Consider the following 23,841-nt stretch of genomic DNA (forward strand, 5'->3'; position numbering starts at 1 on the left):
ACAAACGCAACAGCTTCTTCAAGAGAAAGATGAACTAGAGCAAATTGTGTCCAGTCACAATATATATGCATGAATAAAACCTTTGCATCAAGTTTCATCAACTAAGACGGCCCTTAAAATAATTCTTATATATGTCTAAAGTTGTGAGAAAAAAAAAAAAAAAATCCTAAACACATAGCTTGGAAGCTTTCTTCATTCAAATCTTGGCTGAGTCCCAAAAGTCACCATGGTAGGCTGAAGTGTTGCTATACTTTCTATGGCACATCTAAAAAGACTAGCCCTGAGGTATTCGGTAGCTCTTCAGCCATTTGTTCTAATATGGCGTGAAGACCATGTTCAAGCATGTCAGTCATAGCTTCGTTGTTATTCTGTGCTTAAACTTCATAGCTGTTTCTAGCATATCTCTCACTATGGTCGTCAATTTGCTTGAGAATATTTTGTTTTAAACCTGCTTAAATTGATTACAAGTAGTTTGATGCCTTAGTTCAAGTTTTGAAATGGTTGATTATGGGTTCGTGGTGGATTATTTGACTTCGTACTTAAAGGGATGTGGTTCGATATTACCTCAATTAAGATGAGTCCTGATGCTCAATAGAGGAAATGCAGGTAATAATGAAATATGGAAAGCAAGCAAATAAAATCCTAAGTTATCAAGTATCTCTCCAAGTGATATATAATGCTAATGATTTCTCAGAAGCTAAGTTATCCATAAGTACACTAAAATTGATTGCAAGAAAAATAAATCAAAGCTTAGGCCGCCTAATAATTAACAGATCGAAGCCTAAGTTATCATACTAGACATCAAATTGGTTTAAAGGCGAAGCATTATGAATCAATTAAGACAAACAACTAAAAACTAAAATCAAAGTTCACTAAACCTGTATAATGGAGATTAACCACTTTAAAAAGCCACAAGGAAACACTTAGAAGTATGAACACCTCACAAAGCCCTAAGAATTACGAGAGAACCTCCTAGCCTCCTAGGAACTAATATTTCAATTATCTTTGTGTAAAATATGTTCTTCAATGGAGTGTGGTGGTCCTTTCTCATTTTTATTCTGGTGACTTAAGGCATACAACAATGCTAGTGAGCCAACTATAGAGGAGTTACATTCCTCCCTCAAAACATCCAGTGAGCCAACTAGCCTAGTGCTGTTATAGTCGTGGAAGGCTTAGCATCACCATCTTCTGAGTACCCCATATTCATGTTTTATAGTGCAAAAAAATATTCATGTTTTAGTGCAATTGTAATTAGAAACATATGCCAATGATACAATGGAGGATTAAAGTTTACTTGTAATTTTTTTTTGAATCCATTCGTACTTAGTTTCAGCAACTCTGACATTCTAGAAAGAAGCAGTTAATGGTGAGTTGCAATTAGTAAAAAAAAAAAAAGCCCAGCCATATGTTTCTCCGTCTTCATCTATCTACTGACATCTTATGTTCTCTTTGAAATTAAAAAACCCTACATATTTTGGTGTTCCATCCAGTCACATTTATGCTTCCCAGCTCTGTGATAGATCAGTACAAGGTTTCAAGCTCGTTAATTTATTAAAAATCTGTGTTATCAAGCCAATACCAATAACAAACAAAAAATACATGAAGAAATTTTTACTGGCTGGAAGACAAAACATTGTTGGATTTTCTTATCACAAAAATAGTTGTGCAGTTTGCACTAGTGGACCATTTGAGAGCTGCAAAAATGGGCAGCAGAAAACTCAAGCAAACCTCATAGCAAGTAATTCTCTTCAATGATTAGCCATCAAAAAGAGTTCTAAAGTCATCAATAAGGGAATAAAAAACAAATGTATAAAACACTTCAATGTCTTGTCCAAATGACTGCTTCAATAGAGGTTAGGGAAGATGAACAAGAAGAAATCCCAACTAGTCATCAACCAAAGAATCCACACTGCAAGACAGATGTGGAAAATACCAGAACGGGTAATTTCCTAGGTTAAAATCTGGCATACGTTTTGCTTGCATGATTGGAAAAGATTTGGGATATCTTATATACAAGAATTGTACGCCGTATTTGTTAGTTGCACTACCAACTTTGTATATGCAATTAGCACATTGTCGGTGACCTTTCCATCTGGTTATGTTGTACAATCCTGGGCCCGTTCTATGACCCAAAAACAATGCTTGATCTCCTAAACTCTGCCACTGAACCCATTGCATCTTTGAAAAATTTAGCTCATAAACTGAATGATAGTCAAATTCAATTATTCCACGAATCATCAGGCGCTGTTCATCAGAAGCCAGTAACCGTAACTGCAGTCAACAATTCAAATCTGCAATGCCTTTTACTTTCAGCAGAGTCACATAAGGATGAGAATTCAGATTTAGTATCCCAATTTCAGCATGACTAGTTAAAACATATACCTTGTCCTTGAAGACAGCTCCATCAATAATCATCCAAGGATTGTGTCTAGGACTGCCGTTAAATTTGTCATTATAATCATATACAGTCCAATGGACATCTTTGGATCTACGAAACTGGAAATATGGTTGCCATCTACAAAAAGCTATGAGTACAAACTCTGGCAAAGGCGTAGCTAAAGCAGCAAGGATGAAGTGACAATAAGTTTTAGGAGGACTAGGGAAACGGAGTTCATGTCTTTTAAAAGGATTCAGAAGCCAAATTTGAGAATCTGTCCTTTCTTCCTTGTCCTTCAGGACCAAATATCCACAAGTGATCCCCAAATATGATTTGCCAATAAGGTTGGGCAGTATTGCCTTGTATAACTTTTGATCAAAGATACTAAAGAAGTAACAAGCTCTCCTAGCATGTGTTGATAAGAAGAGAACAAGTGGAGGTTGGGATGCCAAAAAACCTTTTTTATATGTCGCAACATACGACCTCCATGTTCTACAAACACACCCAAACATGAGATAGTCTATAGGCCCTAGTGACTTTGTAATAAGATCAAGCATAGGCTCAGGAAGGTCCGGTCATGGCCTCCAATTATTATACTCATCCAGCTTTTTCTTCTTACTTCTAGGCCCCTTGAGATTTATATCACTTGCCCCTTGCACCACCATGATTACCTACCCACAAAAAGAAAATATAGATCAGATCCTATACATGACACTAATTAAACATCTAACACGTCTACATTCATAACACTATCTAATGTTTCCAACCCAATTTTCCATTTTACAAGACGTTTAAACTTAACAACATATTATGCTATACTTGGAGCCAACATCCATCTTAGAAGATGCCAACCAGTTTGAATGTTTAGGATGACAATATCAGCATTCAGCACCTCAATCAGGCAAATTACTTCAACCACCATATAAAAACATAATAAAGGAATCGCAAAAGTACACACATATACAAATACTTAAATCATGCTCTGAGGTACAAGTCATAATAAAATAGATTCTATTCGTTCAAACATTTCTTCAAACATATAGTACTCATACTTTATACAAGAATACACAGATAATTTTCTCAAGCATGAACCGTTTCTAACACATAACAAATCAACATAATGAAACCCCATATTAATTTGATGATAGATCGTAGTAGACACATGATCCAAGGCTGTTCATTATTTTGGTACACAACAAAAAGCAAAACTCACCACTCAACCAATGCTTTCGCTGAGATAAAAACTCCAAAAAAAAATATATATACATATATATATACTTTAACATAAGACTCAAACATTTCTTACTAATTTTCTTTTGCTTTCCTGCAGTTTCTCGGCTGCCAAACAGAGGGAAAGCCCAATACTTGACATTAAAAAGTTAGAAAATAAGAAATCGGTGAAGTAAAAGAAACGTACCTAAATGGAAGTTGTTTGTGAAAACCAGACGACCACCTAACTTTTTCGGAGTGATGAATGAAGAATGATGATCATGCGGTTTTAACTTTTAAACGACAGTTATTAAGGTCTGGAGATTCAGTGGTTTTGTTTTCCCGCCATTCATTCCACACCTCAAATTTCGATAAACAAAAACGTGACATCACTTTTATGGGAAATGAAAAAAACTGTCAAAATATTAATTGCTTCTTTTTCTTTTCCCATAAAAACTTTCTTTAATTGGTTTCTTAACCAGTGCGCTAAGGACACTCGTTAGTATTACCCTTTATTAATTAATATTTAGGATAAATTACGAGTTTGGTCCTTAATGTTTACATTTTTCTTCCATCATTTAACGGCATGCATTCATGGCTGCCATGGCCAAGGTAGTGTGCACGTGGGACTACCATGAGCGTGCAACATGCCCAAAGGAGGTTATTTGGGTATGCCGGAATGCTCAAAAAAAGGTTATTTGGGCATATTACTATTAGGGGCTAAACAGAAACATTTGAAATGTTAGAAAATAAATTGACATATAGTGTAAATATTAAAGATTAAATTAATATTTACTAATATTTACTATATTAGTCTATTATATATTATAATATAATATTTTAGTTGATGCAGTATTATAAAAATATTATATTAAATAAAGGATATCTATATTAAATCTTCCAATGTTACAAATGACAAAAACTTGATAGCACTTTCTCAAAAAAAAAAAAAAAAAATACTTGATAGCAAATTTACCTATACAGTCCATATTGGTCCTATTCGGTCCAACTCAGTCTAATTTGTTTACTTCTGTCTTATTCGGTCCAATTTAGTCCTAATCAGTCCACCTTAGTTCTATTCGGACCATGCAGTCCTATTCAGTCCATTCTATCCATTTTCGTTCTATTCGGTCTTATTCGGTAAACTTTAGTCCTATTAAGTTCATTTTGTCCACTTCTGTTCAATTTGATCCTATTCAGTCCACTTTGGTTCTATTTGGTCCATCTGACTTTTTCAGTCCACTTTGATTCTATTCGGTCTTATTCGGTCCACTTTTGTCCTATTTGGTCCTAGAGGTTATAGTGGCTTCTTTTTTTTTTCTTTTTTTTTTTAAGAGAGTTATAATATACTACTAACCTCACAGATCAAATCATTTCTTCTCTAGACCCTTAAACACTTTTATGTATGGATAAGTTTCAATTAAACTACAAGACTCTTGATTATAGTGACTTTTTAATGGTAAAAAATAGTTGTTATTCTTGACATCGGTCATATATCATGCTTTGTCTGTTACCAATATCATGCATTCTTCCCATGTGTGATTTAAAGGTGATTCACTTACAGATTAAAATACTGAAAAATTGTATATATGAAAAATCCCAATTTACTTACCTCACAAATCTGAACTCTCTCTCCCCTGATCTATGTAATTATGGAGTCTTTTAACAAATTGACACTAGCATCCTTCTTGCTTAGAAGAAAGCAAAGATATCAGATAAATACTTAAATGAGAAGAATGGAACAAGCAGAGAGGTGTCACCGCGTACTCTCTGCAGATACAAGAGGAGCTAATAATTGATTACTTTTTGTCCTAGATTAATAGGGAAGCATTGTGGATAACCTGGCTTTGAGAGCATCACTAAGTGACACTAGCTCATATCCGTGATGAAAAGAAACTGCCTGCCTGTCCTTTCACTTTCCAAGAATAACTGATCCTGCAAACAAAGAATCTAATTTGGCGTTAACAATAAGTCTAAGACAACTTCTTTTTCTTCTTCTCTCACAAAATTTGGTACAGTCTATTGTGATTGATGCATAATAGAAGTGGTTTTAATGCTAGATCTAAGTGAAAATAATGTTACTTCAATCACAATATATTATGTCAACAGTTGAAAAACATACTGTGTCCCTAACATTACTATTGGCTTCAAAATGCAGGAAATAATTACAATTTACAAGCATCACTAAACATAGCTATTATCTCATATTAAGGAATTGGTTGTAATCCATATGTCCATATTTTTTTAGCCATTTTTATGATCACATCATTAGTATAACTGTATAAGTATACTTTGAAAATGAATCATGCTCGTAATCTAAGAAGCGTGGACATAAGTACAGGACGACACAGTAACACAAGCAATTTTTGAAAATTATAACATGAAATTGCCAGTTTAACATTGATACGATATAGGTACGACACCCTAAATGAAGTATCCGTGTTTCCTAGCTCGTAATACACTAGAAGTAATTGAGGGTCTAATTGAAGCAGCTTTCTGTAAACTGTTCTAACAACACCCTTCTTGCTGTTTTATGATATTCACCTCTCAGCTGTGTGGTTTCTGTAATTAAATTCAGGGCTTGGTTTAATTGAGATATAAAAAGAGTGCATCTTAGACAATTAGGACCTACCAAATGGCATTATAGACATTATCTCTAGTTCAACATGGAAAATGGGGTCACAAACATCTATCTGATTACCGTATCAATTTACGGAAGAAGGATTAAAAATATAAATATTTGTGGTGCTGTGGTGTTGGCATCGGAGCCATACCCACCACTTAGTGATTGGTCCACACCCTGAAGTTTTGTGGTTCATTGAAAGAAACTGGACCGACGTAGATACGTGACTCTCCACGGTTATCCATATTCAATTTCTTCTAATCTGACTTCTAGTTGGTCAATTGTTGTGGCCCTTGATATTGTTAAATTACAAAGAAAATGGCTCAGCCAATAAATAAACAATTTTAATAAATGATATAATTAAGAATAACTCTGTCTGTATACGTACTTAGTATCATATATTTAGTTCACACGTTCCTTTGAGAAAAGGAGGAGGGTTACAAACTTACAATATAATTAACCCCAAAAGTTTGAGAATAATAAGACTTTATTGTTGTTAATACTATCATGTTCTCTGACAGCGAGTGTTTTTTTTTTTTTTTTGGATAAGGACAGTGAGTGTTAAAGCCTTTCTATTAAATTTTTTCCCCTTGCTCCCCAAAACATCGGAACAACATTGTCATTTGCCAATATTGTATGTACCAACAAACCTCTATTGATTTGGTCATTGATACAACGTGGGCTAATAATTAGCATAAAAAATCTTGTATGGTGGAGAAGCATCGCTCACATATTATACAAATACATAGTTCCTTTTACTCAAAAAAAAAAAAAAAAATACATAGTTCCTAATTAACTCTAAGAAAATGTAACGCTAAAAAATTAGATAAATGAATATTTATTTTATTTTGTAGAATGCAATTCTATAGAAAGGAAAAACATAATCTTGCATCATCATCATCATTATTATTATTGTTGTTGTTGTTGTTAATTTTTTAAGAAGGTCTGCATCATTTAGAATTAGCTTGCAATCCAATGGACGAAAATATCACTGCTAGAGTTTTACCTACTTTAGAGTAATTAAAGAAAGACACAATTACATGTCAAAAAAAAAAAAAAAAAAAAGAGGCAATTTAATAAATGATTTTACAAAGACTTTACCAATTAAGTTAACTTATAAAGTCTTTGTAAGTGTGTGTATATAGTTGGAGGTGGAGAATTTAAATTTTGGATGTCCTTGTTAGAAACACCAAAATGTGTGAGTTGAGATCTAAGACTTTTGACTAGAACAAGTAAGTTATGAGTATGAAAAAATGGTAAGTTACATTTTTATTGTAACTTAACATTTTAACAAGTCTTCAATTAGCGTAGACTATATTTAATATTGATGTAATCAAGAGTCTTATCGTTCAACTAGCACCTTTTAAGATTTTTAAGGGAGATATTAAGGTTCAAATTGCTTCTCTCCATAGTGAAAGAATGAAGTAAGAAAGGTGAAAAACATGACTGGGGGGGGGGGGGGGGGGGGGGGGGGGATGTAGCATCTGACAACACAGTCTACACATGATAATTTTAAGAGTAAATTGCAGATTACACCCCTAAAATTTTAGGGTATTAGATTTTACACCCTGAAGTTTCAGAATTTGGATTTTACCCTTAGAGTTTGGGGATGTTTGGATTTTACACTCTAACATTTTAGGATTTCGATTTTACCCCTTATATTTTAGGAGTATTTGGCTTTAACTCCCTAAAGTTTGGGGGTATTTGGATTTTAAACCCTAAAGTTTCAAAATTTTGGGATGTAAAATCCAAACCCCCTAAATTTTAGGAAGTAAAATCCAAATTCTGAAATGTCATGATGTAAAATTCAAACACTCCAAACTTCAGGAGGTAAAATCTAAATTCTAAAAATTCAGGGTGTAAAATCCAATCACTCCCAAACTTTAGGGGTGTAATTTGCAATTTACCCTAATTTTAAATTAAAAGTAAACCCACTAAAGATCTTGTCTTAAGTCTTTTTTCTTTTCTTTTTTTCTTTTTCAAATAAGATAATGTCTTAAGTCTTAACTACTCTTTATGTTAGAATCTTATTCCCTCTTCCTTACGTGTATGTTTGTTTCTTAAATAAAATAAAAAAAAATAAAAAAAACAACAACAACAACAACAACATTATAGATACAATTATATTTGTACGTGCCCAAGTCTCGGCTAATGGGCCAACCATGCGATTGGGCTCACAATTTACTTATTATTGTGGTTTTATGGGTTTCCTACAATGGGTAGTCTCTTAGGACAGATAAAAGCTCACAAAGATGGGTTATTTCCCTTGCTGAACACTCTTACTCCTAGGCTTCCTTACTTGCTCTCTCTCCTCCTTAGTTTTTTCCTTCTCTTGTCTAACCCCTTTTTCCCATCCTTTCCTCTTATTTATAGTCTTTCCATAGTGGGTCAATAATGATTACTTTCTGATGAAACTCGTGTGGGTGGGGCCTGTTTTGATTATTCCTGACTGGATTGGACCTCACTTTGGGAACAGGAACTTGGATATTGGAACTTGAGCCAGACGCCGGATAGTGCTCAATAACAACATTCCCCAAGGCACTACCAAGGTATTCAGGAGTGTACCTAAATAATAGCAACTGCAAGGCTCGAAACAGTTCTCGACTAAATCTACCGTGCACATTACACCATCTGGGCCCACAATGGGCTAGTAACCGCACACCATGCACAATCGGGCCTATGTAAGATGGGCCAACGAGTGCACACTGTACAATATTCATAACCACTCTAGTCAAAATTGAAATTGAATATTGTTAATCTCCCATGAATTTAATAATCCCATGTCTATCACGTATTAATCATGAAAAATATGTTATAATTATTTATAAAAAAAATATTTTGTGCATATAAACTTATTGGAAAATAAAGAAATGGGTGAGGGAGGACAAGGCAAGGTAGGGTCATGGGTGCCCTAATGCCCTATTATCTCTTCGAGACCAAAAAAAAAAAAATACACACACACACAAAACACAAAAAACCTTGTGTGGGATGAAAGCAGGACAAGTCATTTGGGGCAAATTAGAAGTACTTTACCAATTTCAATAAAGTGGTTATGACGTTACCGCACACCCTTGGCGCGATGGTCACTCCACAAGAATAAGTACTTGTAGGGTGTATGGGGAAAGGGTCGGGGCTCAAATTTTTAGAAGTGAGCTTCACACACATGTACACTTAAATTAGGTTAAAGTAGAATTTTTATCTTGCATAAAAAATAATAATAAAATGGCTTTGAAATTAATGAGATAAAGATGAAACAAAAACACAAAAAAAAAAAAAAAAAAAAGGAAAATGTGACCATGAGAGTAGTAAGAGAAAATGATGGGCAAGTGTTTTGAATATTGTAATAGAATATGTAGAAAAATATATAAATTACTAGGCCATGTATATAAGTGATTTGTTTTTTTTGTATAAATAATTTAGATATGTACTATGTAGTATATATACATTTGAGACAAGGCAAGTAAAACCCATCCTCACTCCATCAAAGTGGGAAAAATTAGCCCAGAGTGAAGTGCAATTGAGAATTTTTGCCATTTCTAAAAATCACTAAAAGCTCATTTGTAGTAAACATTAGAGACTAAAATCACTCAAAGACTAAACTTTAGCATATGGTTTAAAAAATAGACTATTAGTATAGTATTTAAGAAAAAAGAAAAGGAAATTGAGAATATAAGCTCTTCAAAAAAAAAAAAAAACTCTTCATTGATTATTCTTCAATATGAAATATGCAAATTTTGTTTTTTTATAACAAAAACATAGGAGGAGGCAATAAAAGTGGCTTCTTTACCTATTTGTTACAATAATAGCATTCTACCTGCTAGTTCCACGCTTATAAGTGGACCACCATTGTCGATTGTGGAATTTACAATAAAAAACCCTAGTGACACACTTAAACCTACACCCAAATTTGTGATTGGTCTACTAAACCCATTTACAACTAAGCATGTCATGAAATCCCATCAAAAACAGCATGTCCAAATTAGATGTATGGATTGATTTGCAATTTTAAGCCAAAGAAAAGAGAAACTTGCAATTAAAAACAAAACCAAGGACAAATGTTAATGTTTTCACCAAACATCCACTTACGAAAGCAAACAAACAAAAAAAAAGATCAGACTGAGGCCGAGATATAAGGGTAATATTTTAAGTTAAAAAAAAAAAAAAAAAAAAGATTCGAGGAAGCCCGTAGAGGCATCATTATCAACAAACAAAGATAGAGAGGCAAAAAGAAGAGAAAAATCTCTTCGTTTCGTCTCCGCCCACCAAAATTCTTCATTTCATATGGCCTCTGCCTCAGCTGCTCGAGCTTTCATTCTCTCTCGCGTCACCGACCTGTCACTCAAACCCCTCCACAACCACCAACCCCTCCTCCACCCTCACCCTCACCCTCAACTACCTCAACTACCTTCTCGCCACCTCAGACGGCCCCGCTATGCCGCGTCGGCGTCGTCCGCCGTCAACTGCCTGATCTCCGGCGTCGACGGAGGCGGCGTCTCCGACGACTTCGTCATCTCGACGCGGAACTCAAAGCTCGACCGCGGATTCTCCGTCATCGCCAACATGTTGAAGAAGATCGAGCCCCTGGATACTTCGGTCGTATCCAAGGCGGTTTCTGATTCGGCCAAGGATTCCATGAAGCAGACCATTTCCACTATGCTAGGATTGCTCCCGTCCGATCAATTCTCCGTCACCGTCTCCGTTTCCAAACGGCCACTTCATCGCCTCCTTGTCTCCTCCGTCATCACCGGGTACCACCACCACCACCACAACCATTTCTTTAAATTTTTTTAATATTTTTTATTTAAAAATTCAAAAAATTTTAGTGATTCTTGTATTGCTTTTACGTTTATTAATGTTATTAGGAGAAAAAAAAAATCGAAAATTTTGGATTATTAGGAAAAATATTTTTTAAAAAAAGTGATTCCATGTGTTAATTATTAAGCAAAGAAAGGTATCCCAAAAGGTAAATTATAATTGACCCCTTTTGCTATCAATTTTGTATTGTTGACCCCTGAGGTTTAAGAGTTGTCCAAATTGATCAGTACATCGTAATTTCTGTTAATTATAATTGATTGAACATGGTCATGTGGTGTGCATTTGATAACTTTAATATAAAAAGAATCATTTTAAAAATAATATGTGACCATTTTCTGTCAATTGTAATTAACTTTACACAATTGTTGTAGCCTTTACATTTATTAATTATTAGAAGAAAACTTATATGAAAATTTGGATTGGTTTTGATTGGATTGATTGGTGTTATGGTTAGGTATACGCTATGGAACGCGGAGTATAGGATATCGTTGATGAGGAACTTGGAGATTTCGCCGGATAGTTTGGAGAATTTGAATTGTTCTGAGCGGAGGCGCGAGGTGGAGGAGAATAAGGTGGAGGAAGAGAGTAAGGTGAGGGATAGTGGGGGTGGTGGTGATATAAGTATTGAGGATTTGGAGAGAAGAGCACCTCAAATTTTCGGGGATTTGTCACCAGAGGCATTAAATTACATCCAAAAGTTGCAATCGGAGTTGTCTAATGTAAAAGAGGTCAGTGTTTGCCCTGTATTTTGGGTAATTTTGTTACTTTGATTGCTGTAATACTGCATTTTAGAATGTGTTTTGTGTAATTTTGCTCTGTTTTTTGTGTAATTTTGTTACATTGTTGCTATGAATACTGCATTTGAGAATGTGTGGGTTTTCTTTTTTTGGTAATATTTCTCTGTATTTCGCAGAAATTGTTACCTTGTTGTTGTCAGCATTGCATTTGAGAATGTATCTTGTTTAACTTGCTCTCTATTTCGCATAATTTGTCACTTTTCTTGCTTTGAATACTGGATTTGAGAACATATTTTGTGCTATTTTGCTTGTGTATTGTGTAATTCTGTTACTTTGTTGCTGAGATTTTTGTATTGGAGAATTTATTTCTGCAATTTTTGTCTGTATTTTGCATGATTTGGGAACGTTTGAAGTAGGAATTTTCAAAAATGGTATTAGGTGGTGTTTAGTTGGTATTTTATGGGTACTTGATTTGAAAGGTAAGATTTATATGGGTTTAATTCTAGGTAAACAAGATCTTAGAGCTTACTCTATTTCTAGGTTTGCAAAGCATGGTCTTTTAATTAAGTGATTGAAAGCATTTCCTATGCCTCTTCCAAATGGAAGACCTTGAATTGTTGTTTCCTTGATTTGCTTAATGGAATTTGTCCTTTCCAATTTGCTTATGGTTGCACAACATTGAACTAAAATGTCGCTACTCTGGTTGAACTTGACTTGATGTGCTTTTCTTTCTTACCTGCATCTATTAAGTATTGTAATTATTACATGACTTGAATTTTTTTGTATTTTTTACGCATGTATGATTAGGACAAACCATTATATAGAATGATACCATTTATCTCAGGAGTCATTGACTTGTAGTCCCCTCTAATGACTGATTGAAAAGAGTCAATAATACATATTCAATGTAAAGGGACTGAATATAAGTTATTTTCTTCCTCAAATCTCTTCTCTGTTACATTGCATGTTAAGCTTGTATCTCTTATATGAAGATCTAGAGTTCATCATACGGCCTTCAAGATTGTAGCTATTGCTTGTCAATTGAAGGGACTGTGGAACAGGAATGATGAAGTTTTCAAACTTGCATGAGTTGCTTTCGTACCTCTAAAATGTCAGTCACTAAGTATACTCCCCCACCACCCCCCCCCCCCCCCCCCACCAAAAAAAAAAAAAGAGGTTATCAAGTATTCAAGTATTACACATTAGATTTCACTAGGGGAATCTTGAAAAAATCTGTGCATTGGCTCTAGAGCTTTCCAGTTATCTATCTAACTCACAGTAGCCCAGCTGGACTTGCCAGATGCATTTTCTGTCTGCTTTAAATGTAACTTGCTGTTGTTGTGCACTTTGCTGTTGCAATCAACATTATGCTGGCCTACTTTCAGCCATGCATAAATGGTGATGTGAAACTTACCGAACATGCTTATGAATGTGATTTGCTTGAGACGTTAAGGTGCTTAGATACTCCCACTTTAAGCTGACTAGTGTATGTTGTTTCAGGAACTTGATGCCCAGAAGCAGGAAAATTTGAAAATAGAATATGACAGAGAAAATAGGAACAATTTGTTAGAGTATTTGCGATCCTTGGATTCTGATATGGTAATGTCCTAAATTCCTTTGATTAGATAGTGTTACTCTTCTCCATCCTTCTAGCCTCCAATGTTCAATCACCTTTTTCTCTTGCCCACCTGGTTTTAAGCCTTTATTATAACTAAAATGTCCTCTTGTCATACATTGTTTATTTCAACAGGTGGCTGAACTTTCTCGTCCATCATCTTTAGAGGTCGAAGACATTATTCACCAACTTGTTCAGAACATATTGCATAGATTCTTTAAAGATGAGACTACCTCTGATTTTATGTTAGATTCAGTCAAGGCAGGTACTGAGAACCGCCCGGATGGTGATGATGAACTTTGTGACACCATAGGCACTTCCCGGGATTACCTAGCAAAGCTACTTTTCTGGTTAGTATTTGTCACTCCCTTAATAAATTGCTTTTTCTCTGGTTTTCTGTGGGTTAGTTTTGAACGAGTCACTTATGTGCACTCATCATATGCACATGGGAGAGCACACACACACGTCCATGCTTACATACACCTTAGACGTTGTAGCCAGTCAAGGCCTCTTTCTGTCTTATTAACTCAATTGATTCCCATCCGGGATCACATACTAAGGTTCACTTTTCTGCTGGCAGGTGTATGCTGTTGGGTCATCATTTGAGAGGCTTGGAAAACAGGTTGCATTTAACTTGTGTTATTGGATTGTTGTAAAGGGAAGGAATTCAGGAATGACCATCAGAAAAAGAAAAGGCAGAAGAAGTGTAAATTCTTTTCTTCTTTTTGTTTTTTCTTCTGTTTATCTACGTCAATAATATTGTTCAAGTGAAAACCATGTAATAATACCACATTTAATTCTTGCTTGTACCTCTTTCATGTCAATTTTCCAACTTACCTCACATGAAAGGCAAAACTCTGAGTGGTGTTTTTGAAACTACTGTCCAAATCAATCATGTAGGTCACATGAAGAATGCTAGATTTATTGTTCATTGTAGAGTCATATCAATGCCATCTGCTCTTGAATTATCCCGTGCCATTCTATCAAAGGTTGAAGTGGTAATCTGTTTTGACTTTGTGATGCGCTAGACAAAATAGCAATGCATTTGGACTAAAAAGAATTCCATCTAGTATCGCAGTAATCACACCTCACGAGCAGGAAGTGTTTTTTTTTTTTTTTTTTTTTTTTTTTTTTTTTTCTTTTTTTTTTTCTTTTTTTTTACAACGAGCAGGAAGTCTTGGTTGTCCGGATACTCTGGGTGTGCATGGTCATGCTTTAAACTTCTCAGAAAAATTGAACTTGCTGCAACAAAGTTTTGGTTCCTTAATGACAAATAATATCAAATTACAACCTTGATTATCATTCCAATATCGGGATTTAGTTTGTGGCTAAAATTTAGATTCAATTTGTTAGGTACTAGTACTTTAGGTTCTTCAATTGAATTTAATCACGTGGTTGTATTGATCAACGGTGCAAAAACAATGTTGTCTTTTTCGAGAATAAATATATTCAACAATGTAATTTTTTTTGAGAAAATATTCAACAATGTAATTAATTGCTCAATGCAATCACATGGTTAAATTTAATTGGAGAACCTAAGATATACAACCTAAGGAACTAAAACTAAATTTTATTCTTTGCAATAGAATTGTAAAATGGCCGCTTCATTGGTCTTTCATTGAACATTAGTCTCCAGAGTCATTCATGATTCAAGAACTGTAAACCCTGATTAAGGATGACATATGAGAATGTATACCCTACTCATTAGTGCACAAGTATTTTTGAGCGTGACAAAATAATAAGCAGCTATGTGAATTGCAACCTGAACAGAAACAATTTTGACCGTTGAGCTTCTAGATGTTCTTGACAATGAAAATTTGGTGTTCTATATGATGGCTTCCCCGGATTAGTGGATTATTAGGACGTTTGACAAATAGAAGATGGCGACGGAAAAAATTGGACTGACGATACAGACCTATACAGTGTATACAACATAGACAAAACTAATTTGACCAAAAAGAGAAGCTGCCTACTCCATTTAATTGTAAAGTCGCTATATTTCCATCAATTTCATTGCAAAATTTGTGCTTTGGTATTTCTCTCTATACACATAAATGAATGTTCCTAACTGTAGAAAGAATAAAAAAGAATCATACAAATTATAATGCTCTAGAAGAATATATCAACTGCTGTTGTTTTTGTTTCCTGTAACGGTGGTGGTGGTGATGTGGTTGGTCATGGGGTTTGTAGAGATCATAAGGAGCCCATAGATAATCAACCGGGCACGGCCTTCTCGCATCAAGTCTTGCCCATGGCTTCCCCTTGCCACTCCAATGCAGCAAACTCACAGGACCTGGATGCAAAGATCTACAATTACTCACCACATTATCTCCACCAAGCCCATGTTGGTTCCATCTATGATCAATGGCCTCAACATCTCCACCAAATACCAACATAAACGGTGGAAGAGAACCCAACTCATAAATCCTCCTCTCCTTTTGAATTTCCATCCATTTCTCAATCTTTCTTGTGTAGTCTCCCTCTCTCCACCTCACCAAATCCATCACCATCACACCCGTGTTGAAATAACACGGTCTTTTCCCAGCAAAAACCTCGGAAAACTCAAGGTCGGACCAGAATTCATTTGAGAAGTACTTGGTGAAGTTTGCATGACAATACTCTGGAGCTCCAATTGTTCTTGACCCAGATAGAGACACGCTCCATAGCTTTTGAATATCATCCACAACAATGACATCAGAGTCTAGATAGATCACACGTTTGACACAAGCCTCAAGCATATCAGCTAAGTAGCTTCTTGCATAGTTTAATGGGTTCTCAAGAGCCTGGCGAACTGAGGATGAGATTAGATTATTGACTATACTTTCCTTGAAGACGTAAACTTTGAAACTCAAAGAAGGGAATGTGGATTTTACAATCCGAGTAAGCTCAGCTAAATCAACCAAGCTGGAATCAGAAGCAATGAAGTGAAAGAAAACATTTTCAGGACAAGAACTGTGTTTGAGAACTGAATGGACAGCCGCAACAGTGCCTCTCAAGTACTCCAAATCAATAGTCATAGCTATCTGAACAACTGAAGGGTCACATGCCAATAGCAATCCATTTCTGGCCAAGACAGCACATTTGGGTCCATTTTGGTACTCTGGTGCCTCTGAGAATCGCATAGACATGCCAAATTCAATGCGTGCTTCATCACCACCACATGCCAACTTGTTAGGCAATGATCTAATTGCATTTCCATAGGATAGAAGAGTGAAAACTAGAATGGTCACAACAGAAACAGCTCTAGGAAGAAACATCATCAAAATAAAATAAATTGGGTTTGTCAATTTGGTATGTTTCTTTTGAACTAAGAAAGTTGCAAACCTTGTAAAACAGAAACAATGGTTGCAATGCAAATGAAAGTGAGAAAAGAAGAGAAGACTCTATATATAAAGGAAGACACACGGAACTCTAGACAAGGTCAAGAAGTGGAGAAGAAGCAAACACGTTTAGATACATAAATAACACAGGAGAACACGGCTTTGATAAGAAAGGTTGGCCGAGTTTGAATGAGTTATATTGGGTTAGTGTATTGGAATTTTCCTCTTCATTTCCATTCCTAATTTATTTCTTTATTTTAATTTTCAACTTGGTGAGCTTCTTGGAGACCACCTTGTGCGTTTCATTTTCATTACATATTTCCATTGAAGACAGACATGTGACCACGTGCACTTCACAGATTTCATTTATTCATCCTCCTTATTTATATGCCCTTTAATTTATTACACCCATGTGACCACGTGCTATGAACAAATTTTATTTATGTTTGCCTCTTATTTATTACTTAATACTTTCAAGTTTCAATGCTTATGGATTGGGCCTTATGGTCTCTCTCTCCGTGTGTGACTGTTTGTATTGGTAAGTGGGAAAGTTAGGTGACTTAAGTCTAAGTCCAAAGTTATGGTAACAAAAAAATAAATAAATAAAAGTCCTGTGTTGCAACTTGCAATTCGCCATGGACCTGGTATCAATCAAGAGCAATACTAGTACCACAAATTTTTACACAATTTTTTATATAACATATTATATGAGTAATGCAGATATAGACTCACATAAATTCACAATTTTTTCTTCATCACTCACACCTCGTAACATGACGGATTATGGCAAAAATTATGTAAAATATTGTGGTATTAAATTGCTGGTCAATCAATATCAAGACATTCCAAGATTCTATACAAATATCCCATGTAATGCTGGGTGATTTCTACAGAAACCAAGATTACCCAGCAAAATAAAACTGGTTTTAATTTAAGATTACATACTTGGTAACGTGGACAGTTGTACATGACAGCCATGCAGTGATGCAGTCTTCTCGGTTTTCACTGTTGTTGTTTGTTTGGTCTGGTAGTCAATGTTTTCTGCGCCCAATATTTTAACCGCCATTTTTTTTTCCACTAATTTTCTGTTTCACACCTAATCAAGAAGTTTCTTTTTAAAATTTACGCCAGAAACAATCCTTTCGTTTTCTCTCACTTCAAAATTGCAACCAGGTCTTAGTGTAACTTACCCCAACTGACAGCCAAAAGATAGAAGTTTTCCTCTCTTTTTTTCCCCCTAATGTAGATGTGCAGAACTTTTCGAGCTACTGAAGTATTCAAGTGCAAAACTCTTTCAAACACCTGACTATTTTTTTGTGTTTATAATCTTTTACACAGGTAATTATAAGAAGGAACTCTTCAAGCACCTCTGTGTCTATAATCTTTCACACATACAACAAGTAATTATAGACAGGAATCTCTTGAAAGTGACTGGTAAAGTTATGAACGGGGTGGAAAGGTAATCCATTATAGAGGAAATATGTCTGAACCAACTAGATCTAATTGTGGATGCAATACCGGACTGGATATAGCAACTACATAGAAAGCGCAATTAAGCAAAAACATGAATTAGTCACTCTGCAGTTTAAAAATATTTTTATGAATATTTTTCTTGATCTGATTATATGTTAGAATAACACAACCATTTTAAATGAGTAGCAGAACTTGAAACCGTGAAAAGCTGACAAGGATCCGCATAGGTATCCGGGACCTCTCCATTTCATTCCCTTTAGCAAACGGATGGGCTCATGGCTGTGCTACGGGAGATAAATGCGAGGAAATTATGAAAGTAGCAATTCTACAAAAGCAAAACCACCCCATCCCCCATTGCATCTAAAGTCTAAACGACTTGATTCACCACAATCACCACATATAGTTAGGAAAAGAATCCCCATCATTTCATGATTTAAGTTGTATATACAAATCTAAAGATGTATCTAGATCCTCTTCATGTACACTCTTACTGGTATGAGAAGTAAAAATCTTAACCCTGAAGGAACTCTCTCCATGAATAGAGAGAATCTTAATCCATATAATCCAGAGCTTGATAAAATGCACAGCTTAGTTAGAATTTGCAACTCTGAAGGCTTATGACATCGAATGTAATGAGAATTAATAAGTTTTTTACAGAATGAGTAAAAAGTTACAGATGATAACCGCAGTACACGTTTTTCATTCATAAATACATTTGAGAAGTTTTTCATGATACACAACGAGCACGTCAAGCTGGCATCATCCTCTACAATTAGCTGTGAAACAAGCAAAGACAAGGTACCCTGCCCCCAGCTCTAATTTCTTTTCCTCCAGCCTAAAGACCTATAGTTTATGCAATTGACAAGTAAAAAAAAAAACATAAATATACAATCTGTTAGACAATATAAATGACCGGAGATGAAGGTGAAAAAAAAAAGTATAAAAATGGGAACGTATAATTAAGTTCACATTCAACCAAGAATCAATTACAACACAGCCACTAATATTTTTTCTTCCTTAGAAAATGCAGCCCCCTTCATCACAATTTGGAAGATAAAAAAGCAGAAGATTCAATGGAGTCTTTCAACCATCACACAAAACACCAGCAGCAAATATTACACAAAAATAAACTTCAACTCAAAAATCAAGAGGACATATCCCAGAGTGAAGAAATTGGAAAGTAAAACTATTGTACTTTATTTTTGTTATTTTCAAAGTATCTATAGGGGGTATTCACAGAAATCCATCAGTTTCCTAAATCAACATGCACAAAACAGCATACGGCTAAGGATCAGACTCAATAAAAGTCCAGTTCAGTTCTTTGAATGTTTCAAACCCCTCTATCACTATACTCATATCGTCTTTAAGGAAAATTGAAGTCCTAGAATTTAAAAGGGGAAAAAAAAGACTGCAACATAAGAGAGAGAGAGTGTGAAAGTAATATTCAAAGAATGGAAACTGTCTTTCTAAAACCTAGTACTCATACTACAAGAACGAGATAATTGGAAAGGAGCGACCCTTTCATTGAAGCACATATTGACATTTATCTGATCATACTGCTTCCTGCAGCCTGGGCATCGCCCATCTGCCTCAAGAATCCTTTTGTGGCAGAAAAGGCAAAGATGAAATCCACATGAACATGGCAGAAAGCTAGAGTCTGTGACATCTAAATCCTCATAGCAGATAGGACATGAAGAAGGTTGGGATGAGAGCCTTTGCCACGTCCACGTGATAGCTCCACGGCCACAATGCCATTCTGATTTCATTGGAAAACTGTGCTGCTTGGAGAGAGTGGGCAGACTCTGTGGACGGCAAGCATCATCAGGTCTCCACGCTCGACAATTCACACGTGATTCAGGTACCACTTTCCCACTCTCTGTTTTGGACAAGTCCACTCCAGGATTATGGTTAGGTACTTCAAGATTATCAGATTCAACCCTAGTTTCAGGTTCGGCAGGAGACTCTGCAATTGGTTTGTGCTGATTGTCATCTGCATACAAAGCATCTGCAACAGCCTCCCAGTCATCCACGCACCCATCATCCTCTTCTTCCTCGCTGACGTTTCCAGAGCAACAACCACTGCTTGTGATACTGCTGCTGCTCCCAGTAAGACCCTTACTTGAATCATTGTGATCCAAAGTGATTCCAATTGGGCTATTCATCAGGGACTCCAAATCACTATCATGGATGCTTGAGCCCTCATTTTCCTCTCCTCTCGATCTTATTTCCAAATTATCCAGTGATCCATTCTGCACATTGGCTATTCGCATGGATGATGAGTGAGACTCATCCTTCCCATTTGAATCCACCTTGCATCCCTTGTTCTTGACTGCATTACAACAGTCCATTATGAACAGATGGAATTAGCAAATATAAGTTTTGCCAGCCAATCCAAAAAATGAGTCTTTATCAAACATCATTGTCTCCTATAAACATAAAAGGCCATATACTCACAAGTTCATTTCACATCTAGCATTAAGCTTGTGACCATTTGAAGTAGAGAATATGATCAGCATCATGAGACACTCTAGGACAATCAAATCTAGAACACTAGAACTTAGACCAATCTTCTATCTCTTGTAGTCAAGGCTGTAGCAAGAGTTGTACAAAATAAGTTTTTACCCTCTACTTGACAGAGGAAACGGAAGAAAGTACACATAAAATTTTAGCATCATGCAATTTTGCGCCATTAGCATTTGGTGTTTTAGACATCTATTGAGATAAACCCGTCAAATATTGGTTTGAATTCAAGCTAAAAAGACCAACTCAAACATTCGGAAGAAGAACAAGCATATAAGACCAATTTCTTTATACAAAAATTCAAAAAGCTAAAATGTTATTCATATTTCATTCTATATGGTTCTTCCACAACCATGGACAGATTTTGGCTAGTGCAGAGTCATGTTCTTGGTTGAAGACGAACCAGTTACCAATTTAAAAAACTGTTCTTGGTGTTTCACTTCATTTCATTGGGCAACAAAAAAATATTAATAATAATAATAATAATAGATTTACATTCTTTTTTTTATAGGTGATAATAGATTTACACTCTTTCTCTACACTATTGCTGTTTCCAATAGTTCATGACTGATATTTCAATTTCATGGTACAGCAACACACATTACCTTTATTATTCAACCTATATGCACTATCTCTTTATTATTCAACCTATATGCACTATCCGTCAAATACTGATTTTCTTTAGACAAATTAAAATAAGCAAACATAAAATAAAAGCACCCACAAAATGAAAATATATATATATTAAAAGAATCTAAATTGCTAAGAGACAGTTTTATTCAGTTTTTATTTATATGTAAAAAAAATTTATAAAAAAAAAAAAAAAAAAAAAAAAAAAAAAAAACACACACACACACACACACAATAACACAGATATTTCTTGCTCAATATTTTTAATAAAAATTATAATTTTACATTCAATTTTGACCAAAAACATCATGAAATTCAGAAAACAAAGAGAAAAAAAAGGCCAAGCGTACCTTGAGAAAGCCATTGTTCACGCCGAACGTCGAGCTTGCTCTGCTTCAATTTCTTGTTCGTCTATAAAAAAAAAAAAAACAAAAATTTCACAATCAGAACGAACTGAAACAACAAAATGCCACAAAAATATTTAAAAATTTTCTAGGGAAACAAACAGAGTGAAGAAGAATTGCGAAATTTACCCTCTTTTTCTTGGTGAGGTCTCTGGGGAGAGAAGCAGGGGCAGGAGAGGTGGCGATTGAATCGGCCATTGGGAAAATTTGTGAGAAACAACGAAATTGAAATTGAAATTGGAATTTCGGCAAAAACCCTAATTTGAAAAATATCTCTGAGAGAGAGAGAGAGAGAATTGAAAAGTAAGAAAGTAATAAGAGAAGAAGAGATATATAGAGAGAAATGAAATGAGGATAGGAAGGGAGTGGATATTACGAAACAACAAACAAAAGAACCTCTCAAATTCTCAACACTCCTCTCTTCTTTCTCTCTGTTTGTGTGTGTGTGTGTACTCTTTTCTTCCACGCCCATATTTTTAAAACTCTTGTCCTTTTTTTATTTATATGTTAAGTTATCAAATTGCCCTTTTCATTTTTTTATTTATAAATAAAATTACATTTTAAATCCTATAATTTAAAAATGTTTTCACAATACTTTTACAACATATCTTTAAGTGGCTGGTTATTTTAATTTTGAGAAGATCTACAATTGAAATTATTAGTATTATTTTTCACCAATTTTAGAAAGTTGTGATTTTGTATATTTTTCCAAAGATAAATGACATGAACACAATTTTATTATTACACCTAAATGACATCAACAAAATTTCCAAAAATGACATCATTATTACACCAACAAGTAATTCCTAGTTAGAAGCTTTAGAATATTATTTGAATTTCAAAATCATTCAAAAATTTCATCACACTTTCTTGTATTATTAGCATATGGACACTTTTAAGGGTAAGGTTTTTATCTTTGTGCAAAGAAAAAATATGACACTGACACTGACACATGACCATTTTAGAATATATGCTAATCTTGAGTTGTTTCTAATACACAAAAACATTGAAAGGAAGCCAAACTCCTATTTTAAATAGTATTTTGAATTTGAAAAGAAAACTCCTTATAATTTCATGAATAAAATCAAAAGAAAATTACATTTTACATTTAAACGTAATCATTATGTACTTACTGCTTTAAAGAATTAATTGGGGATTTTTTCTAGTTTTGTATCAACCAAACAATTGATTATTTGTGAAACAAATAGAATTGAGGCTTTTCTCATTGTGACATGTAGGGATGGCCATATCCATTAGGTAATGGATATCCAACCCTACCCGATCCAAACGTTTCGGGTAATACCCGATTCTTCATGGGTAGAGTTTAACCGGGTAGGGTATGAATATTACCTGAATTGTTCGGGTAGGGTATGAATATTATCCAAACCCGACTCGTATTAAAAAAAAAAAAAAAAAAAACCCTAAACCTCTCTCTCTCTCTCTCTCTCTCTCTCTCTCTCTCTCTCTCTCTCTCTCTCTCTCTCTCTCTCTCTCTCTCTCTCTCTCTCTCTCTCTCTCTCTCTCTCAAGGGCTCTCCAGTCTCCACCTCCCTCTCAAGTTGCTACTAGAAGAATAACTGAAGAAAAGCGTGCAAATGCAGAGGCTAAACTGAATAAGAAAGCTGTGAGAACTTCCGAGAAAGCAGATTATATAAGAAGGACCACTCACTTGCCCACCAACTTCTCCTTCAAGTTGCCTTCTCTTTGCTGGTAGCAACTCTGTTGAACATTTACATGTAACATTTGCCAGTAATTTTTTAATTATATGTTAACATGTGGATTAATTGAGAAGCTTTATATGCTATTGTTGGAAAATGTATTCAAATGGTTCCTTTAATAAATCTCAGACACCCATTTTTGGGTTAGTCTTCTTTGAGACAATTTGATTGATCATAAGAGCTGGGGAGGTAAATTAGTATCCAAAGTCATAAACTAGCCATTCCAGATAATTCTTTTTGGGGTTGAATATTTTTTTTAAATTTTTTATCTAATAAAATTTCTATCTCTATCTCAAAAAACAAAAAACAAAATACAAAAAAAAAGCAGATACAAACTAATCAATAAAATTTTTTTAACAAGTTTTTATTGATTAGTTTTTTCTTTTTTAAGATTGGTTAGT

The 23,841-nt window shown here is 34.9% G+C and overlaps 3 protein-coding genes and 1 long non-coding RNA gene across 5 annotated transcripts; 1 reads left to right on the forward strand and 3 right to left on the reverse strand.

Moving 5' to 3' along the window:
* Positions 1 to 1,619: 1,619 nt before the first annotated feature.
* Positions 1,620 to 3,966, reverse strand: LOC126715020 (uncharacterized). The gene is made up of 2 exons (XR_007651736.1): positions 3,795 to 3,966; positions 1,620 to 3,048 (listed from the first exon to the last, which is right to left on the reverse strand). It is a non-coding gene; the product is annotated as an uncharacterized LOC126715020 (long non-coding RNA).
* A 6,408-nt stretch (positions 3,967 to 10,374) lies between these two features.
* Positions 10,375 to 14,344, forward strand: LOC126715022 (uncharacterized). The gene is made up of 5 exons (XM_050415446.1): positions 10,375 to 10,957; positions 11,479 to 11,752; positions 13,262 to 13,360; positions 13,512 to 13,726; positions 13,957 to 14,344. Exons 1-5 carry the CDS (start codon positions 10,491 to 10,493, stop codon positions 14,030 to 14,032), a joined length of 1,131 nt encoding a protein of 376 aa, XP_050271403.1. The 5' UTR covers positions 10,375 to 10,490; the 3' UTR covers positions 14,033 to 14,344.
* Positions 14,345 to 15,323: 979 nt separating this feature from the next.
* On the reverse strand, positions 15,324 to 16,807 carry LOC126715021 (probable galacturonosyltransferase-like 10). Its single transcript, XM_050415445.1, has one exon. The coding sequence runs from the start codon at positions 16,634 to 16,636 to the stop codon at positions 15,476 to 15,478; it is 1,161 nt and encodes a 386-aa protein (XP_050271402.1). The 5' UTR covers positions 16,637 to 16,807; the 3' UTR covers positions 15,324 to 15,475.
* Positions 16,808 to 19,342: 2,535 nt separating this feature from the next.
* LOC126715023 (uncharacterized) lies at positions 19,343 to 22,181 on the reverse strand. 2 transcript variants are annotated; one of them, XM_050415448.1, is made up of 4 exons: positions 21,853 to 22,181; positions 21,670 to 21,730; positions 20,624 to 20,758; positions 19,343 to 20,498 (listed from the first exon to the last, which is right to left on the reverse strand). In XM_050415448.1, the coding sequence occupies exon 4, from the start codon at positions 20,437 to 20,439 to the stop codon at positions 19,636 to 19,638; it is 804 nt and encodes a 267-aa protein (XP_050271405.1). In that variant the 5' UTR covers positions 20,440 to 20,498; positions 20,624 to 20,758; positions 21,670 to 21,730; positions 21,853 to 22,181; the 3' UTR covers positions 19,343 to 19,635. The 2 variants fall into 2 exon arrangements, with proteins under 2 accessions (XP_050271405.1, XP_050271404.1); XM_050415447.1 differs by lacking the exon at positions 20,624 to 20,758.
* Between the last annotated feature and the right edge of the window lie 1,660 nt (positions 22,182 to 23,841).

This window comes from Quercus robur, chromosome 2, assembly GCF_932294415.1.
Source record: "Quercus robur chromosome 2, dhQueRobu3.1, whole genome shotgun sequence".
Lineage (NCBI taxonomy): Eukaryota > Viridiplantae > Streptophyta > Magnoliopsida > Fagales > Fagaceae > Quercus > Quercus robur.